General features: G+C 35.5%; 1 protein-coding gene and 1 long non-coding RNA gene across 7 annotated transcripts in view; one reads left to right on the top strand and one right to left on the bottom strand.

Moving 5' to 3' along the window:
• The window catches only part of LOC136036007 (uncharacterized), a 70265-nt gene extending 50781 nt beyond the window's left edge, over positions 1–19484 (bottom strand). The window contains exon 1 of one of the 4 annotated variants that reach the window (XR_010619606.1): positions 19131–19484. This is a non-coding gene — a long non-coding RNA (uncharacterized LOC136036007). Of the gene's footprint in view, positions 1–14971; positions 15221–18248; positions 18661–19130 lie in introns of those variants that run through there. The other 3 variants (XR_010619602.1, XR_010619599.1, XR_010619600.1) reach the window with 3 other exon arrangements.
• The window catches only part of LOC136035983 (protein O-mannosyl-transferase Tmtc2-like), a 213087-nt gene that overhangs the window by 83844 nt on the left and 105295 nt on the right, over positions 1–23948 (top strand). For all 3 annotated transcript variants that reach the window (XM_065717905.1, XM_065717889.1, XM_065717895.1), the window contains exon 7: positions 4746–4860. In XM_065717905.1, coding sequence (XP_065573977.1) covers positions 4746–4860 — 115 coding nt within the window. The remainder of the gene's footprint in view (positions 1–4745; positions 4861–23948) is intronic.

Here is a 23948-nt window from a genome sequence, read left to right as displayed (position 1 = left end):
TGAAAAAATTCGTTATCTTTTTTGAAAAAAGGGGCTGCCAATGACATTCCAACCTCCAGACGTGGTCGTACAAGCGCCTTATATAACTTCATAAAAAATCGTGGGTGTCGGCTAGAGATTGTTCTTTTTATGATACCAAGGGATTTATTTGCAGAAGATGAAACAGACTTAGCATGGCTGCTAAACTTTAATTGGTAATCAACAATAACCCCAAGATCTCTTTCATCGGAAACAGCAGAAAGGAAGTTGTTTTGAAGGAAATACTTATGATGCTTGTTGTGTTTGCCAAAATGGATGACATGGCATTTGTCATCCATTTTGGAGTGGATTAGATAGCAATCTAATCCACTTGTTAGCCCATCTTCCTAGACTGTCAAGATCTGTTTGAATTGATTGCTGGTCAGAGGGAGTAGCCGCTATTCCAACTAGTTTTGAGTCATCAGCATAAAGGGCAATAAGATTTGAAAGAAGAGTGGGTAGATCGTTGACATAGAAGCTGAAAAGTGGTCCAAGAATAGTGCCCTGGGGTACGCCATTTAATACAGTTGTGGGAGAAGAGAAATGAAGAGTTCCTTGTGAATCAAAAATTCTGACACTCTGTGATCTTTCAGAGAGGAAGCCTATAATCCACTGTACAACACCTTCATTGACACCTGCAGACTTCAGTTTGATTATGAGGAATTCATTACAGACCTTATTGAATGCTTTGAACAGATCGAGAAGAATCATATTGACAGGAAGACCCTTATCAAGCAGTGTAGTCACTGATTCATATGTTTGGATGAGGTTAGTGTCAACAGATCTACCAGATCTGAATCCATGTTGTGATGAGGAGAGGATGTTATTAACTTCAAGCACATCATGTTATTAAGCACATCATACGATGGAGGATCTGGTGAGGAGGTACCTGAGTTTTGGGTAAAGGCAGAAGCGAATTGAGTATTTAGAAGGTCAGCCTTATCTATTGGAGATGAGTGTAGTACACCTTGGGCAACAAGGTCAGGAATAGTGTGATAGGTCAGGAATTATGGGTATATAAGCACTTCAGGTCTGAACGGAAGGTTCTGCGTAATTTACTTAAGTAGGCTATGTAGTTGAGGTCGTCCCCCAACCAGATGGAAGGACACGACAGGTGCCTTCTTAGTCATGGCAAATATTCAGGAGGATGTCCACATCCTTGCAAGAGACCGGTCCAAATGGAGACACCATGAACCATCACTCTCGACGCCGGAAGCATTTCGGCAGGAGTATTAAGTCAAGTAAGTCAAGTCAAGTCTATTGCTTATAAAATTTAGGAAATCTGAAACAGTACTGCTGCAGAACAATCAAAGTAGTTAATGTCTCATGTTTTTATAGATAGTCATTCTAACATGAATCTCAAGCTTAGAACACTTCTTACTTTTACTGGATATTTTACGAATAATTTTCCTTAGAAAATAAATAAAATGGGTCATTAACTCAAAACATTCGGGCATCACAGTAAAGTAATGATCCTCACTCAAACATAAACTTATATTCTTTTTCTATTTTACACAGTTTACAACTTGCTCCTATAATTCCAACTAGTAGAAAGATGTTGGACTATGAAAGAACTTTTATGTTCTTTCTTGTTTTATTTTTCTTGTTTTATGTTATTACCAAGAGAAGCTTAGGAGTCTTAAAATGACACGAGGGCCTAGAAGAATTCCGCACATATCGACAAGGTTTATAGAAGTGTAATAGTAAATAAAGAAGGCTTGGTTTTATTTAAGTTATATGATGTTTGTTTTTTATGTATTTTAAAAAGTCGGCCTCTCAATGCTTTTTAAACATCAAAGTAGAATAATAAAACTGGCTTCCAAATTTCAGTAGAATAGACTTTTAACTTTTGTCAAAGAAAGACTTTGATTGACATGGACTTACAAGGTATTTACAAAATATTATAGAATATGTAAAGACTGTATAGTTGCCAACACAGAATTGAATAATAAAGAGTGCAACAAATTTTGTGTCCAGCCTTTAGATTTCGTGAATTATATAGAGCTCCATATGTTTGATACTAATCTGAATCGTATGCTTTTTTCCTGTCAATTAGCATAATTTACGAGAGGTATTTCAATTAATCTTCTGTTTCGAACTTTTTTTCTATTATTGCTTAGAACCAGATTTTTTTTTCAGTTTCTTTCGTTTACCTTTATCTTCATCTGTACTTTGTTTCTTTTGTAAGTTTATAACTGCACATAAACAAAATTATTTTGTCTCACTGAGGCTACAAATAAAAAATTCGACAAAAGATATTAAAGATAAAAAAAGAAGGAAAATTAGATTTAAGAAGACAATTCATATTATTCAAGATGTGGAAAATCGTCAATATTATTGAAAAATATGAAAATTTTGGAAATAAAGAAAGATATTTAAAGCATTTTCAGTCGGCAGAAAAGTCGCTTTTTTAAAATTTCTTGAAAAAATAAATTTTCTAGTTTAACCTTTATTGCATTCTGCTGAATCAAGATATTTGAACCTGTATTTTAGAGTGATCACCCTACTTTTGTAATATAATGGGGCAGGAAGGAGCTAAGAAAATAAAGTCACACCCTGCTACCAAGAGCTAGAAGTCAGAGATGCAAGAACCTCCTCTCTGACGAGTCTATTTTGACACTATTCACGTCATGTAGCAGACCTGTCATGGGATATTACTGCATTCTCTTTGTTGGTGCTCCAATTAGCCACATCGCTCCTCTTCAACATGTTCAAAACTGAGTTGGTCGTGCGGAAATTTCTAGCAGCTTTTAGGCCAAACTCCTGCAGTCGATCCGACATTGTTTCGGCGTGGTTTCAGTGCAGGTGTTTTGACACAATCAACCTCATTTAACAGGGAAGTCATGGAAAATTTTTCCTCCTCTTTGTTGGTGTTCAAATTAGCCACACCACTTCTCTTCAACATGTCAAAACCCGAGCAGTTTGTGCGACATTTTCTAGCAGCTTTTGGGCTAAAGTCCATCAGTCAATCCAAGATTGATTTGACGTGGCGTCAATGTTGGTGTTTTGACACTATTCACGTCATGTAGCAGACAAGTTATGGAACGTTCCTGCCTTCTCGTTGCTAGTGATCCAATTAGCCAAATCACGTTTCTTCAAAGTGTCCAAAACCAATAGTTCTCACCGCAATCTCTAGCAACTTTTAGGCCAATTTCTACAGTCGCTCTATGATTGTTTTGACGTGGGGTAATTTTGGTGTTTTTACAACACTATATAAATCATTTAGCAGATCAGTCATGGAAAATTCCTGCCTTCTCTTTGCTGGTGCTCCAATTAGCCACATAACTTCTCTTCAACATGTCCAAAACCGGGCAGTTCGCACGGCAATTTCTGGCAATTTTTACGCCAAAGTCCTATAGTCGATCCAAGACTGTTTTGACGTGGCGTTAATGCTGATGTTTTGACACTATTCACGTCATTTAGAAGACCAGTCATGGAACATTCCTGCCTTCTCTTTGCTGGTGCTCTATTTAGCCACATCACTTCTCTTCAACGTGTCCAAAACCGAGCAGTTCGCATGGCAATCTTTATCAACTTTTAGGCCAAAATCCTACAGTTGATCTAAGATTGTTTTGATGTTGCGTCAATGTCGGTGTTTTGACACTATTCACGCCATTCAGCAGACCAGTCATGGAAAATTAGCCACATCACTTCTCTTCAACGTGTCCAAAATCGAGCAGATCGCGTGACAATTTCCAGCAAATTTTAGGTCAATTTCCTTCAGTTAATCCAAAATTTTTCGGACGTAGCGTCACTGTTGGCTTTATTCTGTCTGAAAATAGTTTCAACACCTCCTTAGATGGAGGGCAACACACATGTTTGTAGAACAACGATACTGACTTCAAGTGTCATTTTCATTAAGATTCTATGAGTTTTAAGGGGGGTTTCTCCCTTTCTCGAAAATAGAGTAAATTTTTTCAGGCTCGTAACTTTTGATGGGTGAGACTAAACTTGATGAAACTTATATATTTAAAATCAACATAAAAATCCAATTCTTTTAATGTATCTATTGGTATTAAAACTAAAAGTTTTATCGTTTTACTTACTGTTTACAAGTTTTACTGCTGATGATGAACACTGTATATGTGTTCGAAATATCCAGTTAAAAATTTTATATCTGTTCACTATCGATTAAAAGGTTTCATCCCTATTTTGAACTGTTATACTTCCGTCCTGGAGAGGCAGTGCGTCTTCGAAGTTATGATCATAGAAACATAGGAAAATATCATCAGTTGGTTTACTTGCCCTAGTTTTATCGAAATATATAAGATTGACTGTGAAGTAATATTTTTTGTTTGTTTCAAGTTTCAACTTTTTAATTACCTTTACTTTTTATTTACCTACCCCGCCCTTTACTTACCTCAGATTTTTTTAATTTCTTTTAATGCGATGCTTAAAAGCAAACTCAAAGCTTTGATCAGATGCCATTTTTAAGGGGGTTAGAGGCTCTTTTTAAAGTCTCTGTAATTTTTTTTTCAAAATACTATTTTATCATTAAGATTAATGAGAATAATAATTTTGATTAATTCTGATAATAAAAATATCATTTTTAGCTGAATGAGCTACAAATGACATTTGACTTCTCTCTATAAAGTTTTTTTTAACACATTTTTAACTTTTGGTTGCTATTGGCCATAGTTCGCTCTTTAATAGGTTGTAGCTGTCACTGCAACCAAGATGATTGAAAGCAAAGTTAATACTAGCTTTTTCTATTTTTGTCTTTTTAGCTTGGGGCAACCTCGGAAACATTTTCGCTGAGAAGGGTTTGGTCAAAGAGGCAGAGTTTTCTTACAAAATGGCTGTTCATCACCGACCAAATATGGCAGATGTCTATTACAATTTGTAAGTAGCACTGAATTTATTTATTTAACTATTATAAGAAAATTCGTAGCTTGTGCTATCTGTGAGGTTCAGACCAAGATTATTTAGATCAAAATTCAAAATAACATTACTCTGTCAAAAAAAAATTGCCCCTGATTGTTTAAGCTTGGTCCCCCAATCGCGCAGGTCATACTTATTAAAACTAGAACTCCCGAGATACTCATTTACAAAAAGAACAATTGCCCCAAACTCCCCTTTAGTCAAATTATCTATCTATGTCCACGCATGAAATCGTCTATTGTCGCCTTTTTAAATGCAGTTAATACCCAAAATGCAAGATATTTTGGATAGTTTCAAATGGAGGGCCGAAATGAAGAGACTGATCGTCAGCCAGGCATGTTAGTTGGCATTACATCTTTGCTGCATTTCTGCCTTAAGTGTGTAATGCAAAGCTAGTTTGGCTGCTTGAAAAAATTTTGAGTGTAACAAGGTTTTGTACAGTGTGTTTGCCATGCAATTGTAGCTAAAATTTAAGTGACAGGGCCTAGGAATTTTCAGCCAATTTTGTAAACAGCTATTGGAGAAAAAAGTCAGCCCTTAGCCAACAAGTTTTTCTAGTCAGCAATTATTTATCCATCCCTGGCCAAACATTTAGGCTTCAACAACTCCAAGCAAATAGCTGCCTTTTTTCTGTATTTGCTTCAATATATTGGTGCAAACGGATCAAAAATAAAGTGGAGCATCGAACAATGCAGAGGAACAGAACACTGACCGGAAATCACACGTTTTGCATCATTCTTACAATTGCTTCTACGGCTTATGGAGGGTAATTCAAAGTTCATGAACTTTTTAATGCTTAAAAGCCAACTTTTAAGCTTCGTGTATCTTTGCTTATTGACATACGTTATTGCAATTCAAATTACGGAACGCCACTAAGTTACTGAATATGCAAAGCCTCATTTGCTTGAACTGTGGAAAATTCGCAAAAGGTCATCGGACATTGGTTTCGCTGAGGGGGGAGTAAGGGGGAAGTTTTCACCTCCCCCAATGGTTTGGAGAAAACTATAATTTATTAAGCAGCTTTAAAACTTTTGCTTGTATTAGTGTCAAATTTGCTCTTTACTTTGTGCAGATAATTTTTTTTTAATTAATCCATGCTCGTTTCGGAAAACGAGAAAAATAGGGGTCCGTTACATTTCATAATATATTCCACATTAACATATTTCCAAATATACTGCCTTTGAGACCTTATCATCAAGTACAATTGCGATACATTATATGCTTCCTGTTTTACCGCATTTGCTCAGGTCAATTTTTTCCCTAATATTCAAGGTGCTTTTCCTTTCTAAAATCTATCAGATCAAGATTAGATAAAACTTTCAAAAGTGGACATGAATACCCTATTTACATATGTATACAGGACAGTAATGGAATCACTGAAGAATAAGAAGGTAAATACACAGTGGAGATAATTTCCTGAATGAAAAAGAGATCATTGTAAAAGAAAATGAGACTTAACGCTTTTTATAATGATATTCGTACTATAACTAGTTAGGTCAAATTGGTTGTAGTTTCGTAATGGAACTTGGAAGAGGGGGATTCGCTCCAGGAATCATCTAATTGTTATTTCCAGCATTTAATTGAAACTCCGATTCTCTTATTTGTCATTGTAATGCCTAATAAGCGCTTATAACGTCCTACTCCTTACGTTTTGGATTCACATACTAACCCATTAATGTAGATCTGCCTCTATAATACGATGCTAAATTCTTGCTATTTCGTTTTTCTAAATATTTCTTTTAACCAGCTCCAATAGAAGAATTGACATAAATATGCTAAGAAATATGACTGAAATTAGTTGCATTTCACACAACACCAGCACTACTTGTGGGGAATTTATCTCTGCATCAGCATGCTGTACGAAATGTTTGCTGAGAATAGAATAAAGAGAATTTAAATAAAATATGTAAATTTTTCTCACAATTTAGGAATTTGTGTGTACGCGTAAGTGGTACCAACCCATTCTCTTTTTCTATTGTTATCAGTTTTATCGCGCAGCACTAAGAGGCCGAGCTTTGCTAGTGAAGGGGATTGAACTTTGTGTCGAGGTCAATGCTCGCTGGCATAAAACACCAGCTGATTGTAAACCGTGCTGTGGAATTCTTCAGTAGAGATGACATTCTAAGTCCAAAAGAACTGTTGCTGTTAAAATCTGGTCTACCGGACCCCTTTCGCAAGTCTCTGAAAGATGATGAAAATGTTTTGGATATAGCCAAATTCTTTGTCAAGTCAGCAAAGGAAAATCGTGCCTTGCCTACCTTCGTTATTTTTGAACCTACAGAAGTCCCGGCTTGTATGGAGGAGATAAATGCATGTATAACTACTAAAGTAAACGACATGTGTCGTCGTTTTGACGGCCTTATGGAACGTATTAACAAAGGTGAGTTCCACGTTTCTACCCATACCAGCCCCTCTAGTGAACTTTACGCTCCGCAAAAGCTATCATACTCAGTCGTTGTAAAAAACCCTCCACCCTTGAAAACACCACTGGAACGAAAGAACTTTATCGAATCTGCATGTGGCGAAGCTCTAGACGCCTCCAAAGTTGAACTAAGGCCTGGAAGGAACGGTTGGCGCATGACTGTAGCTCACAAGGCTACGGCGGAAAAAATAGCACTAGCGATCAAAAATAAAAATTCAGAATCCGATGCCAAAGTAAAAACCCCTTTGTACATAGGACTGATTAAAGGGATTCCTGAACCCCTTGACGCAGAGGTCATTCAAAGTCTAGTTTCTGGATGTGAGAAAGCCGAACAATGTGGAAAATCACGCGCATTCAAGCTTTATTTTCCAAGTCGTGAATCCCTTGATACTGCCACAAAACTGTCAATGAAGGTGGGCTTTGAAAGTTTCAGAATTCAAAAATTTGTCTTTCTTCCGAAACGTTGCTACAACTGCCATGAATCTGGCCACATAGCGGCCCAGTGCAAAAACGTATCGAAGTGTGCCCATTGTGCTCAAAATAACCATGGAGCAACGAAAGAAAATCCCTGCCAGAATGCGATGCGGTGCCTAAGCTGTACAAGCACCCGACACACATGCTACCACGCTAGCTGCCCATGCAAGTTAATGACCTCAAACGCCCAAAATGAATGAATTTTATATTGACAAGCGTGTCGTCTCCTGGAATATGAATGGTAGTCTTAGTACCAAAATTACTGTGCTTGAACAACTCTGCCTCACCGAAGAAATTATTTGTCTCCAAGAGCATTTTCTTTCTAACGACAGTAGAAATATATTCGATGCCTTACCCTCACACATGGTTCATTTTGTACCTGCGAAAAAACTTAAGAAACGAGGGCGCCCCTCGGGTGGACTTGCTACGCTAATAAGTGGGCATATCAACTCCGATTTGTTCGCTAGTTCCGACCATTTCTTAGCAGTTAGAGTTGGCGAGACTGTTATAATAAATGTATACCTGCCCACCGACTACAGAGACGATTGCTCCGAAATGAAGTTTGCTCTAGCCTGCAAAGAACTGGGGAAATGTATGACTAAAATTAGTGCTTCTCATCTCCATTGGATTTTATTGGGGGACTTTAATTGTGATATATCCAAAAGTGAAAGCTCGCGTTCAGCTCTTCTGCTTAGTCTGATTCCAAATGAAAGTGCTCTTGTACCGAAAGCGGGTGACTTTACGTACATTCACCCTACCGGATCAGTTTCTAACCTTGATCATGTCCTTGTATCTAGTAGTATTTTTAGTCGCTCATTAACAGTAGATGTGCTACGTGATTTTTTTGTTTCTGACCATTTACCGCTATCGTTCCGAATCAGTGCACCATTTTATCGAATGCGCGCAAATCGACCTTTAAAATGGAGAACAATCATTGAATGGAGTAAAACCGATTTGACTCAGTATCAGTACTGGCTTGATAATCTACTTTTGAAGATAAAAATACCTTTTGACTTGCTCCAAACTTCAGTACCTATTCCCACATCTGAAATTCGTCTAAAACTAAATATGTACTCGTCACTTATTTCGCATGCGCTACTACAAGCGGAATTGCACTCTGTCCCTCGATCCAGAGTCCGTGCTGGGTCACAAGTTAAGGGCTGGTCCGGGAACCCATCCCTTGTTGAAGCCTGCCAGAAGGCCAAATTTTGGCTCGGCATATGGATAGAATGCGGGAGACCCAAGAACGGCATAGTTAACCAAATACGGATTTCCAAAAAGCGCCATTTTTCCAAAGAACTGCAAAAACATAGAGCAACTATTCGTTCTGATTTTTCAGAAAAGATAATGAGTAATACGACGCTTCTGTGGAAAAGTTTGACCCGCAACCAGAGTGAAAGAAACGCTCCGTCAGCTCATATCTCTGCTGAGGCCTGGCAACAACATTTTTTGAAAGAATTTTCAGAACCTGATTCCAAAATAGAATATCCTCTTAAATGTGATCTCAATCGGATACTGTCAGAAAAGACTGTATCCACGTTTATTGTTTCATTGTCTGATATTATGAATTCTGCGCAAAAAATTAAGAAACCTTTTTCGAGGGGTACAGATAATATTTGTGCTAAACACATTTTTCTTGGAAGTCCCCTACTACTTTGTCACCTTGATTTCATGTTCCAAATGGTGTTCACAACTGGAAAAGTTCCAACCTTATTCTCTTCTGGTCGTCTTACTCCTGTTCCAAAAAAAAAATAAATCGCTGAATGAGTGTTCTTCATATCGCCCTATTACAGTTGCTACTACTTTCTGCAAGATTTTTGAAAGACTCGTAATGCCAGAACTTACAGATAAATTCTACATGCCGCCATATCAGTTTGGCTTCCAAAAAGGCCTAGGGTGTGCCCACGCGCTCACTGCACTGTCGTCAATACTTATAGATGCTGATAAGTCTGGTGATTCGCTCGTCCTAGGGAGTCATGATGTAAGCCATGGTTTCGACTCTCTGATTCACGCACAAATTCTCCTTGAGCTATATAAACGGGGAGTTGACACGTCTGCCATTTGTGCTTTGTACGATATGTATAACCATCTTGCTGTTGTAATCAAGCTACCTGATGGGACCATAACACGTTTCGTTATTCCAGTCCGTCGAGGCGTCAGACAGGGTTCCCTTACCTCTCCAGTTGCCTTTAATAACTGTATCCTGAACGCCCAATCCAGCGCAGTTCCTTCATGTATTTTAAAAATGATTGATGTGTCACTAATCGCTTATGTAGATGATATTCTTAACCCCAGTCGAACAGTACAGTCGTTCGAAAGAAATTTTGCTATTTTAAGTAAAGAATATGCTAAGATTAACCTTACATTCAATAGAGAAAAATCGAACGTGGTTCTGTTCAACTGGGTTGAAACTCGAGTAGGATTTACTATTAATCTCGACGGCGCGCCAGTTTCCCCAAAATCCCAAATGAAATATTTAGGGCTTCCTACTGGTGACACTCTTAAAGCAACTAGAAGGCTCTTGATCCTTCATTTCCAACGTCGAACAGCAACTGCATACGGAAGCTTGGTGGCAAACAAACTTCGACTCAACCGCAAACTGCTAGCGAAACTTTACAATGCTTCTGCACTCCCGAATTTCCTATACCTTGCACCTTTTTGGCGTACGTTTACGATAACCGAGACGAAGGAACTTCGGCGAATCTATTTCCGGTATGCCAAATACCTGCTTGCCCTTCCACCATGGTCAAGCAACTCCTGGGTCATTAAAAGATACGGCATCATAGACCCCAATGCTTCTATCAGAAAAAGCATAGAAGCTTATAATAGTAGAATTGGTCGGCACCCATGGAGCGCTATTTTGATTCAATGAATGTTTCGCTTTTGTATGTTTCAATTATTTTTAAGTAAGGTGAAGTGTTGCAAAGTTTTTTGTGTAGTTTTTTAGGTCATTTCCTCTTTTCTTTTATTCACATTATTCTCCGTTTTTCATGTGTATTATAACGGGTTATAAATAAATTCAATTCAATATATATATATATATATATATATATATATATATATATATATATATATATATATATATAATTATTTTATCATTCATAAATTAAGTTCATGAAAAAAGGAAACATTTTTCAGGTCTCTAACACATGTTGAGTTTTATTGCATATTCAAACAGTTCGTGGTAACGAACTCAATAGCCGGGAGCGACCCGGCTCAATAGTAACCAAAACTCTAAAAAACGGAGTTTTGACACCAATAGTTACATCAAAAGAATTGCATTTTAATGATGATTTTAAATATATAAGTTTCATGAAGTTTAGTCTTACACATTAAAAGTTACGAGCCTGAGAAAATTTGTCTTATTTTAGAAAATAGGGGAAAACACCCCCTAAAAGTCATGGAATATTAAGGAAAATCACACCATCAGATTATGCGTATCAGATAACCATATTGTAGATGTTTCAAGCATCTATCAATAAAAATGTCGAATTTTGTATTTTTTGCCAGAAAACAGATCACGGATGCGTGTTTATTTGTTTATTTTTTTTCCCATGGGTGATAGTATCGACCCAGTTGTCCAAGAATGTCGCAAGAGGGATCATTGTGACGGAAATCGAAAGTTCTAGTGTTCTTTTTAAGTTACCAAAAAAATTCAAGGGCACCTAGGCCCCCTCCCACGCACATTTTTTCCCCAAAGTCAAAATTTTGAGATAGCCATTCTGTTTAGATTAGTCGAAAAACTAATAAATATGTCTTTGGGGATGACTTAATCCCCCCCAGTCCCCAGGGGAGGGGCTACAAGTTACAAACTTTGACCATTGTTCACTAGTAATTGTTAATTATGAAGTGTACAGACGCTTTCAGGGGGACTTTTCCGTGTTGAGGGGGAGGGTTGAGGGGAGGAGGTTACATGGGAGGATCTTATTGTGGAGGAATTTTTCATGAGGGAAGAGAATGGAATTATGGAATTTTTCCATGAAGGGGGTGCAGGATTTTCTAGCATTATTAAAAAAAAAACAATGAAAAAAGATTTTTTTTTCAACTGTAAGTAATGAGTAGCATCGAAACTTATAACAAACATAAAATATTACGTATATAACAGGGTTCTTCTCCTCCACAATACCTTGTTCTTTACGTTAAAGTATTTTATTTAATTCAGCTATTTATTCTAAGGCCTTTGTGATTCAGGGGTCATTCTTGAAGATTTGGGACAAAATTCAAGCTTTAGTTTAAAGAACGAGGTATTGACGAGGGGGCGAACCCCCTCATATACGAAATAAAAATACACAAATATAGAAGTTCGTTACGTAAGTAAATTCGTAAGATACATTTGTTTAATACTAACAAAAACGTTCGTAAAAAAAGTTAAAATCTAGTTGCATTTTAAAGTACCAAAAATTGGAGGTCAACTAGGCCTCCTCGCCCACCTTTTTTTTTAAATTGTCCGATCGAAACTATAAGAAAGCCATTTAGCAAAAAAAAGGAAAAGAAATAAAAAGGTATATGTTGTTTTAATTATTCATGTGCGGTGAGCCAAAATCAAAACGTGTATTATTAAAAAACGTTAAGAAATTAAATAAAACAATAAGTTTTTTTAACTGCAAATAAGAAGCGACATTACAACTTAAAACGAACAAAAATTATTCCGTCTATAAAAGGGTTGACCCCTCCTCAACGTCTCGCTCTTTACGCTCACGTTTTTTATTGTTTTAAAAAGTAAAGTTGAGAAAAAAGAGTCAAACTTTAGCGTAAAGAGCGAGACGTTGAGGAGGGGTCTAGACGGAATAATTTCTGTTCCTTTTAAGTTTTAAAGTCGCTCCTTACTTGCAGCTAAAAAAACTTGTTTTTTTTTATTTAATCAAATACAAAGGGCCTTGTGTATGAGCAGTCTTTCTTAAAGAATTGTGACAATAAGTCAGATTTTAACGTCCAGAGCAAGGGATTAGGAAGGACTAGCTCGTTCCCTCACGCAAGAGATAATTTCTGTTCGTGTTCACTGTTCACTTATAACTTTTAATAACTAGCTTTAATCCAATACATTTCATATAAACAGAATCAGCTAACTCATACATACTCAACAATTATAGATAATGCTGCTATACATGTTGTACAGCGAAACTTTTTTTTTGATTTTAGTTTCTATTGATATGGGTTGCCTTTTACTTATAGCCTGTTGCTATGAGCAGTTTAAGTGGAGGCTTTCTTAAATACTTAGAGGGTTACTATTACCTTCTTTAACTACGATTTATTATATTCAAGTTTAATGTTATTTTGTAAAAATAATGGTTCAAGTGATATTCATCCTTGAAAAATATACCCTTTGAATATTCATTAGGAGGTTGTAAGTGGAAATCCGAAAATTACTTATAGGGTAATGATTCCATGGCTTTAAACGTAAACTTTTTGAATAAACCTGTTCTATAGGGATGTTCCCATAGATGTCAGTAGGGGGCGACGTCCCTTTTATAAACAAGGCATTAAACACTAAATAGGAAACAAGAAATATTACCATTTAAACTCGGTAACTATGCTCCTGGTAGCATGAGCATCCGCCTCCCTCCCCCCAAAAATCTCGGCGACACTCAAGATAACTCGCCCCAACTTTTCCACCTCTCTGCTGGTTGAAACCAAAGATCAAAATATTCTGGTAATAGATAATTTCTTGGACACGATAATATTTTTTATTCCCGGGAATCTGGAGGACTTAGAGATCAATTTGTTTTATGGATACGCAGGCCTATACGTGAGGCAATGCTCACTCTGAAACTGGAAAGCTTTATATAAAGCTTTTCGGTAAAGTTAAATCGATTGCCTATCTAATAATTGTCACTCCACGGCTTTTCGGCTTTCTTTGGGCAAAATTTTTACTTTACGCCACAAAATTGAAGAAAATGTAACTTTGTTGTTTCACTCTCTGTTCTGGCAGCTAAAATGGTCAGTTAAGGTTCAAATTTCTTTCTAATAAGTCTTCTTCCGATGTTCTAGAACCGTTGATTCCTTACGATGATCCCTGGAGTAAGAAGAGAAAGAAAAAAAAAAAGCCAAACAAACAAACAAACGATTTAGGCACTAGAATGCAGTCTTTGAGGCGTCTGACATCTCTCTCCGTCGAAACCATGGCCCACTGCCTCTCCTTCATAATGACTGATTCGGAATTATATATCACTAAGCATAATATTATGAAAAATAAATTGAATCAACTTTGCTAAATGAAGTGTTAAAATAAAGGTTTATATTAACCATCAATCTTGCATAGATGCCTTTTAAACCGTCTTGGCCGAGTGAATTGGTGCACTGGATTTAGGAACCGAATCCTAGTGTACTCAATTATTTAGTTTGGGACGGGGGTCAGTGGCGTGACTTTGTAAGCTCAGTCAGAGCCGACCCACCTCTAAATGGGTACCTGGAGAAATCTGAAGAAGGTAGACAGGAAGGGTGTGCGAAAGCACAGGGTGGTGGCCCCCGAGCCCCCCATTGCACTTCCTGGCCGAAGGGCCAAGAAATGGAAATCACACCGCCGTAGGGACTGTAAAGTCTACTGAACTACGAGGCTCAATATAGGATATTTGAATATTTTTAGAACAATTGGCTGTCTCGAAATTTTCATTCGGTAGCAATTTGGCTAAATCTGTAGTAAAATTAAGTTTGAAGCCACACAAAAACCAAAAGCAATTCCTTATCACGACACAATGTCTTCGACTACTTTAAAAATTGTACTATAGCTTCCTCTTTCATTTAAAACGATCTCTTTTTTGATTTTCTAGAACCGTTGGTTCGATACGATTACCCCTGAAAAAAAAACATCTAAAGACGCATCCACGATCTTCTTCCGGAAACAAAATTTACAAAATTCCACAGTTTGTCAATAAGAGCTTGAAACCTCTGCAGTAGGGTTTTCTGATGCGCTGAATTTGATGGTGCGATTTTCTTCATTTGTCTTTTTAGTCATATACTCCCCGTTTTTGACAATTAGGCAAATTATCTCAAAACTCGTAGCTTTTGATGGCTAACTTCAAACTTGTTATATCTTCTTTATTTGAAATCAGCATAAAAAGCCAATTATTTTAATATATTAATTGTTCTTAAAACTCACTTTTTCGCTCCTTGCTTACAGCTCCTTACAAGGAACTGCTTGATTCTATTGAATCTGTGCCGTCAAAAAAAAAAAAATACCCTTTTTCCGAGAATGAACATTCCAAAACTTAAAGTCTGAGAGATCCTTTGTTTTCTAAGTTTATAGTACTCTTTCACTTGAGGCTATAAATCCAAGCGTTTTAGACACTTTTATCAGTGAAAAGTAGACCATGGGCTTTCTTTTAAATCTGTTTAAAGCATAACTTAAATTGGTTTTTCTTGAACTGAAGGCCAACTGGCAACAGCTTTCAAATAAATCTGGAATTTACTTGTTATTTACAGCATTGCTACGAGAGGTGAATACTTGATTCTTCAGATTTAGCACAAAAATATCATGTTAAATATTTTATGAGCTTTAGATAAGATTTATTATTTTAGATTTATTATTTTCTAGATTTTAGATTTATTATTTTTAGATTTATTATTTTAGATTTTGCACAAAAATATCATGTTAAATATTCTATACGTTTTAGATAAGATTTATTATTTTAGATTTATTATTTTCTAGATTTTAGATTTATTATTTTTAGATTTATTATTTTAGATTTTGCGCAAAAATATCATGTTAAATATTTTATAAGCTTTAGATAAGATTTATTATTTTAGATTTATTATTTTAGATTTTGCACAAAAATATCATGTTAAATATTTTATAAGCTTTAGATAAGATTTATTATTTTAGATTTATTATTTTCTAGATTTTAGATTTATTATTTTTAGATTTATTATTTTAGATTTTGCACAAAAATATCATGTCAAGAGTATAGTTAGTACGCCAGTTTTAAGAAATAAATGTTTCTTTATTGTTTTTTATTTTTTAATGCTGGTTAATGCTGTTTGCGCATCACGATATGTAATGATTTAGTCTTTAGACATAATTACCTTTTTTTCTTTTTTTATTAAGACATTTCAACTGAGGCCTCAGTTGTACCTGGTGTTGCATTAATTTTATTTTTATTTTTGGCTCAAATAATTTATATTTGAATTTCCATTTATTGCCGGTCAGCTTAAGCGTCGTTATTTTTTTTTAACAAAATCAAGATGAAACTGTTTAAGTCAATTCTTATATCCACGCTATTATCAACAAAAAAAATCACAAGGTGGGAATTTCGCGATCCACGATCCATGAGCCCTTAACCACCCATTGACTTTTACGTTTCAGAAAAGCATATAGGCGACTCCAACAGTTACTTTACGAGTAAAATAGTTTTGAGGCAATTAAATGGAAGTCTAATTTGAATGCTGATATCCAAGGCCATATCCAGAGGGGTTAAGGGGTTTGAGCCCCAACCTCCCGTAAAATTTATTCGACTTGTAAAAACGAAACAATAATACATATAAACAGATTTTGATGCTTCTTTTAAAATTTTTTGTACCTCAACTTCCAAAAACCACATCTGCCCTTAACTAATATTAAACAAAAAACGAGTTTTTTTAAATGAAAGTAAGGAGCGAGATTAAAACTTAAAACGAACTGAAATTACTCCGTATATGAAAGGGGCTTTTCCTCCTCAACGCCCCGCTCTTTATGCTAAAGTCTCTCTTTCTCTTAACTCTACATTTTAAAACAGTAAAAAACTTTAGCGTAAAGAGCAGGGCGTTGAGGAGGAAAAGCCCTCAATATTAATTAAATATTTAAAATCAGCATTAAAATGCGATTCTTTTGATGTAACTATTGGTATCAAAATTCCATTTTTTAGAATTTCGGTTACTATTGAGCCGGGTCGCTCCTTACTACAGTTCGTTACCACGAACTGTTTGATACTCGTATGTAAAGTCCACTTCATCAGTTATTAAGACGTGTGCTTCAGGTGAGTGAATTATACCAAATTACTGTCTAAATAATACAAGTAAATACTACGTAAATGTTGAAATATGTATGCCATTCAATTTTCCAGCTTCCTTCGATTAGGCCAAGATTGGACTTGTTGACCTGAAACCCATCTTGTTTTATAAATTGCACTGTTCCGTAACCGTTCCGTGTCCGTAACCGTTCCAAACCCTGGGATTGATGAAGAGTCAAAGTTGCATTAACTTAATTCTAATCATTAAAAAAATCGGTGTTCAAAGTCGCCACTAAGTACACTAGTGGTTTCCATCCATTATTTTACCAGGGCTCCCTTAAAATATTTGAGCCTGTGGCGGCTCTCTTCCCTGTCAGAAACTAATACAAGCACAAAAACTTTTAGTATTAAAGACTTATTTAAACAAACTCTTACAATCAAAGGAAATGAATATTTTTGTTTTCCCAATGCGTCTTTCATAGCTCTAATTTTAATATGAATGCTTTCAATTTCTCTTTGTGAATCAGTAGATGTATTTATAGCCCTTGCATCAATTTATTAAAAACGCAAAGTTTTCCAAAATTTCCATGAAATAGGTACGCTTAATAATATAAAACTATTTTCCTAAACATATTTGCGTCATTATTGTGATTCTATTTGAGAAAAAATGTAAGTTTTTCTTTGAGTTCAAGTACCTTCTGAATCATTTTTGCGAAAATAGCCAGCGCACTTCACAGTAGTACAAAAGTAAGGTGTAAGCAGATCCTATATTGTCATACAGCTTTGCAAATAGCCTAATATTTAATGGACTAATATTATGTTTTTTATGATTTTCTATACTTTTGTAAAAATGCAATTAAGGACCTCATTTGTATTTTCTTATGTGAGAGCTATTCTGAGGAGCTTGAAGTGCGTATAGAGAATATGGAGTGTTTTAAATAGTGACGAAGATCACACTGCCTTTCCATCACAAACACCAAAAACAATAAGAACAATAGAGAATTATTTTTGCAAGACAGTGGGAAACAAATTAGAATGAATATTTTAGCCCTATGTCCAAGGGCCGTCCTCAGCAATGCAAAAATATATAAGAAAAAAAAAACTTTCAACAAGAAATCAATAAAGCTAAAATGAAACATTTTTCAAAACAGTTCCAGCATCCTTACGTCAGCGAAGTTCAACCACGACTCTTTTTTATGTATGAGCAAATCGCTGTTCTTTTCGGGTATTTAAGTGTAATCTGAATATTAGACTTGGGATTAAGATATTAAAATATGCAAGATTCCAAGAATTTTCGTTGGCTAATAATATTAGTGTGTTTTTGCCTAAGCTAATAAAGTAAAATATATTATTGGTAAACTGCTCCCATAAGCGAGACGTAAATAGCGACGGAGACCGCACTGCCTTTCCATCACAAACACCAAAAATAAGAAGAACAATAGGTAATTTCTCTAAAATATATAAGAAGAAAAAAATTCTTAAATAAAAACTAAAATAAAAAAAAAAGTTCAAAACAGTCTCAGCATCCTTACCTCAGCGAAGTTCAACCATTCATTCATTCTGATTTGTTTCCCACTGTCTTGAGGAATTCCCCATTGTTCTTCTTGTTTTTGGTGTTTGTGATGGAGTGTTTTACTTATAATTGGTGCTTGAAGGCCAGTACGTTGTCCTGAAGACTATAAACCGTCTGTATAAGGCCCAACACAATTATTCTCCATCCCTTTTCATAAATAAAAACACTGGCACTTATATCGAAAATTCCCAATGTATTTGGCTTTGCCAGGAACGGGTTCCAAAATAACATAGCTTCAGCTATATTATTTTCTTCAACACATTGGACATCCACAATTAAATGTATGTCCTAAGCTAAATCAGTTACGTTATCTATCGTTGCTGTATTGGCGCACCCCCAGGCTTGAAAACGCTGAATTTCCTCATAATTCTCCAACTAGAACATCCCGCTTCGAAAGTTTTCACTTAACTTGTGTTTTTGATGCCAAGGTTGTTGCTCCTTGGGATCGAAACTCGTGTTAGAAGTTTACTGATTTTTGGACCCAAATTAAAGTATATAAAGTCGAAATAGTACTTTATAAAGTTTTGCTCCCTTTGAAAACCAATAAATAATAAAGATAATTTAATCTTATTTCCCTTTATGCAAGGTAGACTAGATACTTCATAGAAAAACCAATGTTTAATCAATATAAATTTAAACTTTCGGTTTCTTGGGGTAAGGGTGTGGAGGAAATCATTAACGCATCTTTGTTACATATTTTCTCTATATATAGTATTTATTTCTGTTTTACTAGCGTAAAGGCTTTATCAATTGATGATGTTAAAGGTACCCTGTATACAAAAAGGAATTACCATGTCATCTACATAACTACTTACTGCAAAAATCACAAGAATTTTCTTACATGAATTTCATGCACAAGACCACGAAATTTTTGCATACACTCACGGGACATCTGTAAATCTTTCAGAATTTTCTGAGTTCACCTAATCCTGGAACTTAAAACATCCTGAATTTCTGCTATTTCAGAAGAATTCTGAAAAGAAATAGCTCTGAATTAGTGAACCAAGACTAGGAGATAAGCTAACGGCTCTCAATACGAAAGTAATGAGGTGTAAAAAGAAAGCATGTTTGGCACCTCGACTCTCCATTTGGAAGGCAAAGTTTTAGATTGTGACGCTTGGGAAAGCTGTAAACTATTTCCGAGTTGAGAGTATCCAATGTCTTTTTTATTCCATTCTAAGGAGATAGTAATAAAAGTCCTAAAATATGCTCTGGAATAGATCCAACCTTTTCGTATTATTCTGATGAAAGTACTAAAATGGGATATAAATAAGAAGAAATTGGAACATGAAGAGGCACTATTTGATTGGTGACTCTAATAAATGGATTGTGGGCAAATCAAAAAGAAATTCTTTTTCATATACTAAATTTTTACGAGTATTATTATTAAGAGTATTTTAGAGTGAAATGTATTAAATTAAATACGTAGTGGACTCCTGTCGTATTTAATCATCTTATTAACCCTTACCTGTCATAAGCAGGAGTCTAGTTATAATTTTACATGTTTATGCACTTTGCCTTATTAGAACTATATAATGAAAAATACACTTGAATAAAATGAAAGTTAAGAGCAATGTTGAGCCTTAACTTTACCTTAGGCTTTTATTCTTCCACCGTCTCCAGATTTGACAGATTTGACCAAATTTGACTCTTTCTCTTAATTAAATAAAAAAAACTAGTTTTTTAACTGAAAGTAAGGAGCGACATTAAAACTTAAAACGAACAGAAATTACTCCGTATATGAAATGGGTTGTCCCCTCCGCAGTCCCTCGCTCTTTACGCTGAAGTTTGACTCTTTGCCACAATTCTACTTTTTAAAACAACTAAAACTTTAGCGTAAAGAGCGTGGGACTGCGGAGGGGACAACCCATTTCATATACGGAGTAATTTCTGTTCGTTTTAAGTTTTAATGTCGCTCCTTACTTTCAGTTAAAAAACTAGTTTTTTTTATTTAATTTCTGAACGTTTTTGAATTAATGCATGTTTGATTTTGGCTCTCCGCACATAAATTATTGAAATGAAATTAGTATATTAATTTTTTTTTGGCTAAATGGCTTTCTCTTAGTTTTGATCAGACGATTTTGAGAAATAAGGGGTGGGGAAGGAGGCCTAGCTGCCCTCCAATTTTTCGGTTACTTAAAAAGGCTACTATAACTTTTAATATTCAATGAACGTTTTTATTAGTAAAAAATATACGTAACTTAAGAATTAACTTACGTAACAAACTTTTATATTCTTATATTTTTATTATGTGTACGAGGGGGTTTGTACCCTCGTTAATACCTCGCTCTTTACACTAAATCGTAAGTTTTGTTCCAATTCTTTAAGAATGACCCCTGAATCAAATAGGCCGTTGAATAAATAGTTGAAATCACTAAAAATATTTTAGCATAAAGAGCGAGGTATTTATCTCCTCCTAAATACCTCGCTCTTTATGCAAAAGTATTTTTAGAGCCCTTCATATGCGTAATAATCTCTGTTTGTTTTAAATTTCAATGCTATTCCTTACTTTCATTTGAAAAAACGTTTTCATGTTTATTTTTTCATTGTTTTTTTTTATAGTAATGCTAGAAAATCCTGCGCCCTTTTCATTGAATTTTTTTCAACCATGGCATATTTCTCCAAGGAAAGATCCTCCCACATAGCCCCCTCCCTCAACCCTACCCCCAAAACCAAAAAAATCCCCCTGAAAACGTCTGTACACTTCCCAATAACCATTATTATATGTAAACACTGGTTGAAGTTTGTAACTTGCAACCCCTCCCCCAGGGACTGTGGGGGAGTAAGTCATCCCCAAAAACATAGTTATTAAGATTTTCGACTATGCCAAACAAAATGGCTATCTCAAAATTTTGATCCGTTGACTTTGGGAAAAACATGAGCGTGGGAGGGGGCCTCGATGCCCTCCAATTTTTTTGGTCACTTAAAAAGGGCACTAGAACTTTTCATTTCCGTTAGAATGAGCCCTCTTGCGACATTCTAGGACCACTTGGTCGATACGATGACCCCTGGGAAAAAAAAAAAAACAAAAAAACAAAAAAACAAACAAATAAACACGCACCCGTGATTTGTCTTCTGGCAAAAAATGCAAAATTCCACATTTTTGCAGATAGGAGCTTGAAACTTCTACAGTAGGATTCTCTGATACGCTGAATCTGATGGTGTCATTTTCGTTAAGATCCTACGACTTTTAGGGGGTGTTTCCCCCTATTTTCCTAAATAAAGCAAATTTTCTCAGGCTCGTAACTTTTGATGGGTAAGACTAAACTTGATGAAACTTATCAAACAGTTCGTGGTAACGAACTGTAGTAAGGAGCGATCCGGCTCAATAGTAACCAAAACTCTAAAAAATTGAATTTTGATATAAATAGCTACATCAAAAGAATCGCATTTTAATGCTGATTTTAAATATATAAGTTTCATCAAGTTTAGTCTTAGCCATCAAAAGTTACGAGCCTGAGAAAATTTGCCTTATTTAGGAAAATAGGGGGAAACAACCCCTAAAAGTCGTAGGATCTTAAATGTCATTTTCGATGGTGTCGAAAATGACACCATCAGATTCAGCGTATCAGAGAACCCTACTGTAGAAGTTTCAAGCTCCTTCTACAAAAATGTGGAATTTTGCATTTTTGCCAGAAGACAAATCACGGGTGCGTGTTTATTTGTTTGTTTTTTTGTTTTTTTGTTTTTTTTTTGTTTTTTTTCCCAGGGGTCATCGTATCGACCAAGTGGTCCTAGAATGTCGCAAGAGGGCTCATTCTAACGGAAATGAAAAGTTCTAGTGCCCTTTTTAAGTGACCAAAAAAATTGGAGGGCATCGAGGCCCCCTCCCACGCTCATTTTTTTCCCAAAGTCAACGGATCAAAATTTTGAGATAGCCATTTTGTTTGGCATAGTCGAAAATCTTAATAACTATGTTTTTGGGGATGACTTACTCCCCCACAGTCCCTGGGGGAGGGGTTGCAAGTTACAAACTTCAACCAGTGTTTACATATAATAATGGTTATTGGGAAGTGTACAGACGTTTTCAGGGGGATTTTTTTGGTTTTGGGGGTAGGGTTTAGGGAGGGGGCTATGTGGGAGGATCTTTCCTTGGAGAAATATGCCATGGTTGAAAAAAATTCAATGAAAAGGGCGCAGGATTTTCTAGCATTACTATAAAAAAAAACAATGAAAAAATAAACATGAAAACGTTTTTTCAAATGAAAGTAAGGAATAGCATTGAAATTTAAAACAAACAGAGATTATTACGCATATGAAGGGCTCTAAAAATACTTTTGCATAAAGAGCGAGGTATTTAGGAGGAGATAAATACCTCGCTCTTTATGCTAAAATATTTTTAGTGATTTCAACTATTTATTCAACGGCCTATTTGATTCAGGGGTCATTCTTAAAGAATTGGAACAAAACTTACGATTTAGTGTAAAGAGCGAGGTATTAACGAGGGTACAAACCCCCTCGTACACATAATAAAAATATAAGAATATAAAAGTTTGTTACGTAAGTTAATTCTTAAGTTACGTATATTTTTTACTAATAAAAACGTTCGTTGAATATTAAAAGTTGTAGTAGCCTTTTTAAGTAACCGAAAAATTGGAGGGCAGCTAGGCCTCCCTCCCCACCCCTTATTTCTCAAAATCGTCTGATCAAAACTAAGAGAAAGCCATTTAGCCAAAAAAAAATTAATATGCTAATTTCATTTCAATAATTTATGTGCGGAGAGCCAAAATCAAACATGCATTAATTCAAAAACGTTCAGAAATTAAATAAAAAAAACTAGTTTTTTAACTGAAAGTAAGGAGCGACATTAAAACTTAAAACGAACAGAAATTACTCCGTATATGAAATGGGTTGTCCCCTCCGCAGTCCCACGCTCTTTACACTAAAGTTTTAGTTGTTTTAAAAAGTAGAATTGTGGCAAAGAGTCAAACTTTAGCGTAAAGAGCGAGGGACTGCGGAGGGGACAACCCATTTCATATACGGAGTAATTTCTGTTCGTTTTAAGTTTTAATGTCGCTCCTTACTTTCAGTTAAAAAAACTAGTTTTTTTTATTTAATATATTTAAAATCAGCATTAAAATGCGATTCTTTTGATGTAGCTATTGATATCAAAATTCAATTTTTTAGAGTTTTGGTTACTATTGAGCCGGATCGCTCCTTACTACAGTTCGTTACCACGAACTGTTTGATCTACTTTTTAAAACAGTAAAAAACTTTAGCGTAAAGAGCGGGGCGTTGATGAGGAAGCAGCCCCTTTAATTTACGAAGTAATTTTTGTTCGTTTTAAGTTTTAATGTCGCTCCTTACTTTCTGTTAAAAAAACTTGTTTTTTTTATTTGATTTCTGAACGTTTTTGAATCAATGCATGTTTTGATTTGGCTCTCCGCAGATGAATAATTAAAACGAAATTTGCATATTTATTTTTTGGCTAATTGGCTTTCTCATAGTTCTGATCGAATGATTTAAAAAAAAAGAGCGGGTGAGAAGGCCTAGCTGCCCTCCGAGTTTTTGGTTACTTAAAAAGGCAACTAGAACTTTTAATTTTTACGAATCTTTTTATTGGTAAAAGATATACGTAACTCACAAATTAGCTTACGTAACGATCTTCTGTATTCTCATATTTTTATTACGTATACAAAGGGGTTCACCCCCTCGTCAG

Source organism: Artemia franciscana, chromosome 2 (genome assembly GCF_032884065.1).
Source record: "Artemia franciscana chromosome 2, ASM3288406v1, whole genome shotgun sequence".
Lineage (NCBI taxonomy): Eukaryota > Metazoa > Arthropoda > Branchiopoda > Anostraca > Artemiidae > Artemia > Artemia franciscana.
The sequence above is the reverse complement of the archived record's forward strand: the minus strand, read 5'-3'. Positions and strand labels throughout refer to the sequence as shown.